General features: G+C 37.0%; 1 protein-coding gene across 1 annotated transcript in view; it reads right to left on the reverse strand.

The window, feature by feature from the left end:
• Positions 1-16: 16 nt before the first annotated feature.
• hcrtr2 (hypocretin (orexin) receptor 2) overlaps positions 17-12,106 on the reverse strand; it is a 32,220-nt gene continuing 20,130 nt past the window's right edge. The window contains exons 4-7 of the mRNA XM_051417188.1: positions 6,182-6,297; positions 5,831-6,051; positions 5,423-5,544; positions 17-5,135 (exon numbers count right to left, since the gene is read on the reverse strand). Coding sequence (XP_051273148.1) covers positions 4,969-5,135; positions 5,423-5,544; positions 5,831-6,051; positions 6,182-6,297 — 626 coding nt within the window. The 3' untranslated portion in view covers positions 17-4,968. The remainder of the gene's footprint in view (positions 5,136-5,422; positions 5,545-5,830; positions 6,052-6,181; positions 6,298-12,106) is intronic.

Consider the following 12,106-nt stretch of genomic DNA (forward strand, 5'->3'; position numbering starts at 1 on the left):
TAGACAGCAGAAGATAAACAATATAGGCAAATCATTTATTGATAAAAGATGTGCCGGAATACAGACACTGTGAACTTACAACTAATTAATACACTTTAAAGGCTCACAAGGACAGAAACACCAGGCTGAGGACACGTTATATGTTTCCACATAAATAAATAAATCTAAATTTCAGTTGGTTTGCATGAACACACATGTAGGCCTAGATTTGATGGCATAAATCAAGATTTTTGTGCCCATTGACTAAACTAATGATAACTTCCCAGTTGTCCTGCTGCCGGGTCTGCAAGGACAGTCCACATTTTTAATAAAGAAACTTAATCTTGTTACACCGCATTACTGAATTCGCTACTTATTTAACTGTTAGCAGCCTGTAAAACTGTTCTTAAAACGTATTCCGTGAACACTGAATTACACTTTATTAAAATTCACTTTCCTCAGCAGATTCAAACGCATTCACTGAGTAATTACATAATAAAAAATAACAAAACATACAGTAACTTTCAGAAATAAATAACAGAGACAAGGGGGTTCCAGTTACAAATGCAAATGCAAAATCATCACAAAACATTGACAAAGGGGTAAAATCCACTGAAATAAACACTGCAGCTACTTTCCATTGTAAACAAACCACATCTGTGAAGGATGGATGAAACAAATACACCACTGTGAGTAGTCATGTTGATGGTATTTTAGATTACATGTGATTTTATACACAACGTGGAACGCAACTAAATTATCAATTTAAAAGTGTGATTAACAACTTCTTACCTGTCAGAGTTTTAAAAGTCTAGAAACAATTTAACTGTAAGTAGTTTATTTTAAATGCAGAAGAGAACAGCTTAAAAAATACAATTGATTGAAACTTGGCAAAATCAACAGCAATTAGACAAAAGCTCATTTGTAAGCAAACACACTCAGTTTATCCGTTAACACTGCTTCCCTCTTATTGGGATAATACCAGAGTCAAGTTAATTTATTTATTACACAAATGAAAAACCAAAACATATTGACCAAACTGCTGCACAGCGAAGTCAAATGTACACTAATATAAATGAAGTGCATGTACAAATAGAAAGTTAATAAGCTAAAGAAAAAGATGGGTTTTTAAAAACATTAATAATGGACTTGGATTTTTATAAACTCTGCCAGTCTGGGAAACAATGGAAAGACGTGGACTGAGGGAGCAAATGCCAGTGCAGTGCATGGTTGTTTGCCACAGGGTCTTCTAAATACTAACACAAGCGGGACAAATCTCAGATATTGTCTGAATATAAAAGGTATTAGGGATAGCATTTTGGATTTTTTCATTGCACTATACTGTACATTCAAATAAATGTGATCAAATAAGAAATATCTTAAAGCTACAAAGATCTCACATTCAAGAATCAAAGAAATCCTGACAAAAAGTCAAAGAAAAAGTTAAAGTTGTAAAATATCAATTGGCATGAATATTTTAACTATCAACATTTTGAAATCTACTCTCGTCCACAAATGAAACATTTCAGGCAGAGCTTAACAAAAAGCAGCAGTAACCTTAAAGTTTAATCACTAACAGAAATCAAGCTGTTGAGCATCATTTTCCTGTCTTTGTTTTCTGTCATTGTGACATTACAGTGTTTGTTTTCTTATTTATGCAATTATTTCACATTACTATTTCCTTTTCCTGATTGCGTTATCAGTTTAATTGATTTATTTGATTGGCTTGATTTGACAAGAGATTTCCACATCACAATTTTTTTGTCAGAGTACTTCGACAGAGGCAGTATCTATACTGCTGATTACAATGATGATTAATACTTGTTCTTGTCTTTATTTATGTCTGTCTATCTTAGTTGAAGAACTTTTTCATTTCATAACAATTAGCTTTATGTAGTGAGTATGTGATATGCTTGTGGATCTAGGATCTATGACTATAAATTGTGATTATGTGGAACATTTCCCATGTGAACAGGTTCATGTTAATTGGTTGATTGCACTCAATCCATCTACCTCCTTGCCTAAGTGATTTGCCCTGTTGAAAAGGTCTCCTGACTGAAAGCCTGTTTTTCTTATAAAATTTGAATGGAAAGACAGCTGCTTTAATATTCTTTTTCTTATTGTTTTGGGGTTTAATATCCACTTGCACAAACACCATGCACTCCACACAGCCACAATTACAAACAAATCACAGTCAGGTTTGTTTGAGGATACAAACAAAATAAACTGTGCATGAGCACATTTGTTTCATATCCACGTTTGAAACCTGAGGCTTTCTGCCAGCCTTGAGTGTGAGATCTTACTTCAAGATTGCACCTATATGAAGGCTTGTTAGCTGCAAATACACTTTACAATTATGTGCTGGTTATAAATATTCATGAGAATATTAGTATCCCTCTTCACAGGGATTTTGTGCTTTTGACTGCTCTCAGGGAACTATTCAGTATGCCTCAAACATCAGAGAAACTGTGGTAGAGTTTCAGTGTCATTATAGTAATAAGGATTTTACAAGAGAAACAAACTCGAGAATGGAGGTTTGGCCATTCAGTCCCTGCACCAGCAGAACAGAGATTTTGGAGGGCAAAGTGAACCATCAGCACTGGTATTTTCCTCATTACCAGCAGTAACACACCCTTGAGCAAGGCCCTCTGCTGCTACTGCCCTAGTGGAGGTACTCAGTGGCAGATCAGACCGTGGCTGTACTGGGCAGCTTCCAGGTGTGTAACTGTGTGAGAACAGGGTATTTCTGGCAGAGATACTATAATGAACTGTAGAAGAAACACAACATATCATTCAGTAATTTGGAAGCTTAATCCAAGTTTACAGCCGTTCAATTGCAGTAGGTCTCATCCAGACGCCAGTAATGTCTTTATTCTTGGATCCCCATTAGCTGCCATCAAGGTAGCAGCTACTCCTCAAGGGGTCCACTCATACAAAACATACTAGCTATAAATCAACACATATATTACGTATAAAAAGTCTCAATGAGAAATGAGTTGTTACTCATTTACTCTCCTGATACACGTCTGTGTGTCCGTGTGTGTGTGTGTGTGTGTGTGTGTGTGTTGTGATGGAAATTGTCTGCAAGAAAAAAACACAACACTGATGGGATTCAATTTAAGGCTTAATGCTAGTTTACTTTCAAAGTGTCACAGCATGTGTACACGTTTATTAGCCTTTCAAAATAAATTAAGTTTCTAACAATCTGTTTACAGTCAAAATATGTTAAATGTTGTTTATTAACAGGCCTCTGTAACTCATTCATCAAGTGAAATGATGGAAAGGTTGGGCATTAATAATGACATCAAGCAGCCAAACAATTATGTGTTTTGGCTGAACTGTAACAGTTTTGGTAAATTAACTCTGTATAAATGATTAAAAGTGAAGATCAGTAAAAGTAAATCATTAAACAGGCAGATATATGCTGTTAATTATAAAAGTATTTGAGAAACTGAAACATGACTTGATTTTGTGAGTTTACAACAGATCAGTTTGTTCTGTAGGTTTGAGTCATGATTGACATGATGTGCTTTTTTCAGATTTTCATTCTTAAGGCTTTCATGATATATATTTATTCAAATCAAAGTATTCTATATTATAAAAAAACAAATCACAATAGAAGACGTTTTTACACATTGGATGCAATTCTAGTAGCAGTCTAACAAGAATAATTTATATAATTTATTATTTATGCAAAAAACTAATTCTCATTTGGCCATATTTAACATTTTTTCCTGACCTTGTATTGCTTCATTTAGCTAATCAGTTCAATATTTTATTGATAAAAAATAAATTTGGTTAATCATGAGTTAGATGCCTCAACCATGCTACAATCAGGGTGCAACTGTACAAACAGTAAACAGGGCTCGATTAATAGCCAGTACTGTTGCCAACACACGTTTGAGGACCGGCATCATACATTTATATCACTAAATAGATCTCTGAAGCACATTTGAAGACAGGTTTCTTCATTGCACATTTTAAAAGCAAACTTTAATATAAAAAATACTTTTTTATAGTTTTCTGTTTTCATGGCATCCACTGTTCTGTTTCAGGACAGGACAGTGTCTCCGGGGCTCTGAAGCTGTCAGTGAAGGTGAATGACAGAAGCATTTCAAAATGGAAACCTTTGAAGAAACTGCCTCCTGTTAACGACTGGATGTTGCTTCTACCCTGTGTTGAAAAATTCAATAGTTCTTGAGAACAAAAAAAGCTCTGGATTTTAGCATTCATGATGCTTATAACTTAAACTTTGCAGCTATACATAGTGGGCCGGTGCGCAGCTACAGTATAAAATATAAGTCTGCCCTGCTGATGTTTTTCAATACAAACTCAGTGTGTGTCAGGTGAAAGAAAGAGGTTTCATAATGAGATCCACCAGGACACATTCGTGTCATGTTGAATATTCAGGAGTTTGTTGGAGGTTTACAATGTTTGATCATTTACATACTGTTAATGCACATAATCATACATTCATGGGCATTTACACTGGAGACTTAAGATGGACATCTGCTAATTAAGGAAACTAACTACAAATCTGAGCTTATTCTCTATAGCACCTGCTATTTTCATTATTATAAAACACATTAAACCAATGACTGAATAAATAAACAGTGATATAATTCATCATAAAATGTAACACTGATTCTTTCAACTGAACCAAAAATAAAGTCAAAAGTGTACATTTACGAAACGACACACATGTGCAATTCAAATCATGTCACTTAACTGTATATCAACAAATACATATGGTATGAGTTATCAGATGCTAAATATTCAAATGGTATCTTCTCATATTAAATAGACTACAAGTGGTTTCCATGTTCTGCTGATTATTTAAAAGACGTGACAAGACCCTCAGAAAATGTCTTACGTTCCATAAAGTGTCCTTGTGAAACTAAATATACCATCATTTTGAATGTCTACCTTAATGATGAGTATGTCCTTTGAAGCTTGAAGTGGTCAGAAGAACTCCCCACCGGGATAAGACTACACTACCTGATCAGATATTCGTGAGACATTGTCCATGTTAACTTGAGTTGACAGGGATTTCCGGCTGTCCGTGCTGGTTCTGGTTCTTATCCTCTTTGTTCCATTTTGTCCTTGGCCATAACAATGGCAAGAAAAGGCTGCTTTGAACTCTTCACGGAACTTCCCTGGTGAAAAAGAGAAGCATGAAATCCACTCAGAAACCATTAAATTTGAACCTTTTATACACCTTCCCTTCTGTTTTTTCAGTTTCATTAAAACCTCAAATATCAGTAGTTAATGTTTAGAAGATTTGATTGACTCCAAAACAGCAGAGATGCATTATATTATAAATACAACTTTGTATGTGCACAACATATTATCAGATCAGGAATTTAGAGCAGTGAGTGGTATTGTTGTTGCAAACCTGTCCACTAGAGGACAGTAAGGAACCCACACAAGGTTACAAACTTACCGCTGAGGAAATTGTAGATGATAGGATTTGCTGCACTGTTGGCATATATGAGCCAATGTGAGAAAGTGAACCATGCATACACTGTCTCTCTGTCATTTGTGTTCTTGAAAGTCCCAAAGACTCTGCAGGGAAAGTATGACATGTTATTATTTAAAGAATGCTTTTAATGCTATACTATAAATAATAATATTTTAAATCAACTTTGCAGAAAAAACTAACCTTAAATATGCTAGAATGAGTCATTATTAAACATGAAACTACAAAGGGGAATGATCTATATATATATATATATATATTAATGAAAAAAGGATGCAAAATGTGAGCCCTGGTTTATCACAGTATCTATTGGTGATCTCTTTGTGTTTGAATGACTTTTGATCCTCGAAGCAGCAGAGCTTGAGAGATTACCTTTTCATGACATTGAGCACGCTGATCGGCAAGTAGCACAGAGCAAAAACAAAGAGGACCACCATCAGCATGCGAGCTGTCTTGCGCCGGGCTCGGACCTGTTTGATCTCTGCACAAACCGTGCTGGTCCGGACCCTCACAGCCTCTCCGAGGCCTGGAGCTGGAGCTGAGCACTGCATGGATCTCCATTTTCTCTGCAACACTGATGTGTTTCCAGGAATCTGTTTATTAAATATGTGCATACATCAGGTGCTGTAAACTCGGAAATGGAAAATCAGTTCAGTGGCCCAAACAGGGCTTTGTAAAAGCTGATGTATGACTTTTAAAAACATAAAACACCAGAGTACACACCTGTTGACACCACAGCTTGTGACATATCTGGATATACGCCAGGACCATGAGACACAGTGGTGCAAAATATGTGACAATGAAGAAACAGGTGTGATACACCTTTGGGTAGATCTCAGCTGTTGAAAGAATAAAAAGATCATCATTTCATTGAAAACTGTCTAGATAGTGACTGGTGGTCAGTCTTTCTGTTCTTGACCAGGACATTTACAGTGATAACATGGCAGATTAATCAGTCGAAGATAATTTTTCACAACAATGAATCTTCAACTTCCCACAGGAGTAAACACAAGCAGGCTCACTGCTAGCGGACGAACATGGATTTTGTCTGTCCCTAGCAGATGTTTTCATGTTTTTTAATCCTTAACAATAATCCTGTAAGGACAAAAACTCAAAAAGGCCTCACTAGCTCATGATCCAGAAGGAGCAGACGTTTTTCACGGCAGCTATTTTGACATGAAATAGCAGGGTAAACACAGGTGTTACCAGTTATACTAATTAAGCTTCTGATCCATTCAGGCCAAACAGAGTGAGGGTCCTGCTAATGTGCATGTTGGCTCACTGGTGAGGCTCTGCTACAATAAATAGAACAGAGCCTTAATTAGTGTGATTGGTAACACCTGTGTTACTAATTTATGTCAAACTGGTTGCTGTGAAAAATGCTTGTGTACTGCAGGTATAGTTAGTTCCAGTATTATAAATAAAAATGTACCATAGCTGAAATGCTATTTGTTACAACATAACCCTCGGCTCATCTTATCACAGGAAAACAAACTTGGCAAGCAACACTACAGGCAACAGGTAAGCCAGGTGAGAACTGGATGCCCCTTGCAGTAGAGCATGCAGAGCTAAAGCAAAAACAACCAGACATAAATGATGTATAAGGCAAAGGACTGTTTAAAAACTATATAATATTGGTTGTTCGGTTCAGGAAAGATGATAAATGATCTGAAGTTTATAGTTTATGAACATTTAGAGTCATCAGTGTTTCATTAGTGTATCACTCTCTGTGATGAGAGCGATCATCTGATGTGCATCAGCATATCCCGCCTTCATCATGCACGCCTGTGTGGCTGTAGCGAATTAGTGAGCAAGTAAGTGCTGAATTAGAGCAGATAAAGCAGTAATACGTTGTAGAAGACTGAGTTTACTGAGTGGTTTTGTTGCCTTTCAAATACCTGTGGGTGAATGAAACGAAAAAATAAGTGCATATTTTATCTGTCCTTTAGTTCGCGTGTGGATTTATATGACCACATGTTTGAGCTCCAGGCAGCTCGCTGAGTTACTGGAACCTTTGTTGCAACAAGAAGATTAGTTACTAACGCATACCTTGCAAACTGTAATAGAGGCCTTGACTGAAATGTAACATACACAATTTCAGTTGTCTGACTGACTGTTATATGAGCTTAGGTAATTTTTAAATATATGAAATTCAGCCAAAATGAGCTGACAAAACCATGATCAATGGTCAAAGCTCTCTAGAAATATTCGGCAGTGCTGTTTTTTTATTACTTGCTGAGAATTGCATCCCCTCCTTTATTCAGATCAGGAGAGCGTATCAATGTATGAAATGCACAATGTCAAACCAAAACTGCCAAAAGTATGTACTAATAATCGCATTTGATTCGTAAGTGTTGGGAGAGAAACTAAGAGGTGAATTATTCGGCAGAACTGATTTTGTAGTTGCAGAGAAATGCATCCCCTATTATTTTAGCCATGAAGATTGTTACTTATATGAAATTCTCACTGTCAAGCTAAAACAGACGCGTGTAACATCATTTGATTCGGAAGTGTCTCGAGAGAAATATAAGGGGGAGAGGGGCATTATTTCAGCAGAGCTGATTTTGTAACTGCCAGGATTTGCATCCCCTTGTTGTTTCAGCCAAGATTAGTGTTAAATGCATGACATTCACACTGTCAATCGTAAGAAACCCTATAATACGTGCTGTTAAAACCATTTGACTCCTAGGTCTCTAGAGATTAGGTTAGGGCATGGATGCCGTATCCAGCAGTGTTCCATATGTCATATGTGAGGTGAATGCATCGCTCATTAATTTAACAATTAACAGGATATAACATTTTTCTAAGGGAAGGCCCATACATTCTTCTGTACAGTGTACAGACTTGGAGATGTCTTGATTGTAGTGACAGTTTAGTATGACAGTGTTAATATGTGGTAACTTTAGTTTGAATAAATTACATTTGTAATAACAAGTTCATGTCAGAAATATAAATAATCTCATCCAACTCTTTAAAATGAAATGTTTGAGGTGGTCAATGTTCACAGCACTGTTTTCCCCAAGCAGATCAGCACTGATTACTGTAAAGAAGCCAAGAATATTGGCTATGTGTATATCTTGGCACCACACCACAAAGTTGGTTATGTACATTCAGGATTTCAGTCTCCAGTGTGTTTTATCCTGGACCTTAAAGACGGTTCATTATTTCATTCAGAGACCATATCAAAAAACAAGTTGAACTTTTCTGCTGCACAGTCCAAATACAACAACATTGAGATAATTGTTAAATTGTCAGTTAGAGGCATTGTCCTGATGACCCTGCATAAAAGCCTGAATCTTTTTTTTTATTTTATTAAATTTTAATTGATGTGTGGCATTTTCAAAAAATACTCAACAACACTATAATTTGTGATTGACAATTTCAGGGCATCCATGTTGTCCTTTCCTCACTTTTGGATAGTTCCATTCATCTTCAAAACATTGGTCTATGGATGACAGGGAGAGCAAAGACTTCTCCTGATGCCTAATTTGGCACACAGACTCGATATATTACTATCATACATAAAAAAATTGGTCTACAAAAAAGTAAAATAAGTCCAGCATTACCACATTCACAACTTCACTCCGCTGGCCAGACAAAATTTGATCTGATCTGTGACTTCCTCTGTGACTGTTGGTTGTGGCCAATTTATTAATCAGGTCTCTACCTATGAGCTCAAAAGGTTGTTACCTAAAATAAAATAATTAAAAATGGGAGAACAGAGCAAGTTAATCATGGTTTAGACTAAGAGATGATAAGATCTCTGTGTAGTGACATTTCAATCAGCATGGCATTAAGGTCTCAACGTTTTTTACTAAATCTTCTGGGGTCATAATAAAAAAAACTAAGGACATATATATATCTAAGAGGCTTCCTTAATTTTACAGAGTCAGGGTTAATTTCCTGAAGGATAAGAACACCCAAACAACATCCCTTGATAACATCAAACTGTTTTTTTATTCTATGACTTTGATAGAATGTTTTGGGTGTTTAAATTGCTTTTTGTGTGACAAGGAGGATGTACTTCTCAGGAGATAAAAAAAAATTCAGCTGTCCTGAACCGTGCATCCCATTTTGTGTCGTGAATGAGCAGCATCTTTCCTGAGTTGTGCATTGCTCTGTGTGTGTATTTCTCTGTAGGGATGATAGTTCTTGCATGAATGGTTTTGAGTCCGAACATACAGTGGTTGTAATGGGTGCTGATTTACTGTGGGAGCCTGTATGACATTCTCATCACCTTGTTTTGAATGATTTGTAGTCTGTTGTTGGTGCTGTGAGGCTGTGGGACACACTGGTGCTGCATTTAAAGATTGATCTAGTCTGGTAAATCTTGAGGATGATTTCAGGTGAGTGCTTTGAGGTGGTTGAATCTTTGAATCCCTTCTTTTTTCCAGGTTATTGATGTTGGTGGTCTATGTCATGTTTCTTTGAAATGTGATGTTTAAGACCTTTGCCTCTTTAGCCAGAGTGAGGGGGGTGAAGTGGAGGGTAAAGTGGATAACTGGTTTAAGTATGGAGATTCTGTTGAATACGATGAGCTGAGCTTTGGGTGGGTTGAATTTGGCTCTTTTGGACCCGGTTTATTGTAGTGACATTTGGAGTTTTTTGGCAGCAAGTGGAATTGATTTGGAGAGAGTTCAGTAACAGAGATCCTCATTGAATTGAGAGTCCTATGGTAGATGGAGGGTAGTAGATGTTGGAAATGTAGCAGTGGACTGGGGACTGCTGTTACAAGTCTGGTAGAAGGCAACATGACCCACAGGAAGAGACTGTGGCATGGTTGGTTGAGTTAAAGGCATTTGCTTAATACAAAGGTCAATAAACAGGAGCATTGAAACAGTCAGGCAATCAAATTAGTGCCCTTTGAGCATCCAAGGCAGGAAGGCATGTTAATCAGATAGACAGCAGGATGTTGGCAACAGGTAGTCTGGCAGGTTGCTGGCATACAGGAAGTACATAATTAAGAAAGAAAGACAGATTTCAGGCAACAAACAAACAAGTAAGAGTAGAAATGGCTGGACCATTAAGTCACAAAGATAACATTAGTTGTGAGCTACTGGAACTAATAGCTGATGAGAAGCAGTTAGTAAGGCAGGTGATCCAAGTCAGGAGGAGGCTGATATATTGGATTCAATTGGTAGACAGGTGAGTGAACGAAAGAGGAGGAAGAGCATGCAGGATTCATGTTGAAAGGCAACCACACACTTTATCTCTGGAGACCTAGGAGTGAAATAAAGCTTTGTGCCTCATTCATTCACAATGCTCTCTCTTACACTCATTCTTCTTCCCAATCAGCTGACTATAGGCGTTTACTCTTTCTGTTAAACCAATCAGACTTAACCACAATCTCCTCCAGCCAATCATGTTGCTGCCACACTTTAAATCCGCTCTGTTCTCTGCTGTTGTCAGTTGTCATTTCGGTGCGAAATCGTTGCAACAATCCCCATTCACCCCATTCACTTCCAGCTAATCATATCGAGTGCTCAGGTAGAGCATAGAGGTCCACTACTCATCACATGCCAGATCTTCAGCATTCTCTTCATCCCTTCTTATCCAACACTAGTGACTAGACTCCAAGAGGTGGGTTTACTGTACTAATCCCAGCTTCACCATGGGGGTCTTATTTCTTATCTTTATTGTGGATATGTCAAGTAACTATATTTGTTCATTCAAAATCAAGTTTATCCTGTTTGAATTTTGAAAAATTGGTCTGTTTGAGATTGACAGTGACAATTTCCTCCTGGCTAACATAATAGGGGATGCATTTCTCAACAGCTCTAAAATCAATTCTGCTGAATAATGCATCCACCTCTTAAGTTTCTCTTCTGACACTTCAAATACAGTTATCAGTTCATATTTTTGGCCAGTTTGGCTTAATGGTGTGAAATTCATACACGTAACAGTAACCTGAACTGAGAAAGGAGGGGACGCAATTCTCGGCAGGTAATAAAAAACACCATTGCCGAATAATGCATCCACAAAGTAACTTTATTTCTGGAGATCTATGAATAAAATTACAATTTTAACATTTCATATTTTGGGCTAGTTTGGCTTGATACTGTGAAATTCATAATTTTTAAAAATGACCTATGCTGAAATGATAAGGGATACATTACTCTGCAGCTACAATCAGTTCTTCTGAATGATGCATCCACCCCTTAACAGTCAGTGAGAACACTTCAAATGAGACTGCGATAGGAATCCAATGGTTTTATCAGCACATACCTTGATAAATGAAGCCGAAGAGTTCACCTTCATTGAGAGATTACTCAAGGTAACCTCGCAATTTTCAAACCAATCCTATCAAAGAAATGTTACTGACTCTAATGAAACCCTGATGACTCTAAATCTTAATAAACAATAGACCGCAGATCATTTATCATCACTGATGAGTCCGACAAAGCAGATGATATCATTTATAAAAAGTTATTTTCCCTGAAAATCATTATGTCTGATAATTTTTGCTTTTGCTGTGTGGTCTCCTGTGAGTGGCCACTCAGTTCTCAGCAGGTAGGTAGAACTTGGCATAACACCGATAAACCAGGAAAGCTAATAACAGGTCTGTACCTTTAGTTAGCTGGGTATTCTAATGTTCTCAGTTTACATTTGAGCAGATAAAAGCTTTTTAATCAGTGTAATCCATTCCTA

Source organism: Dicentrarchus labrax, unplaced genomic scaffold (assembly GCF_905237075.1).
Source record: "Dicentrarchus labrax unplaced genomic scaffold, dlabrax2021, whole genome shotgun sequence".
Classification (NCBI taxonomy): domain Eukaryota; kingdom Metazoa; phylum Chordata; class Actinopteri; family Moronidae; genus Dicentrarchus; species Dicentrarchus labrax.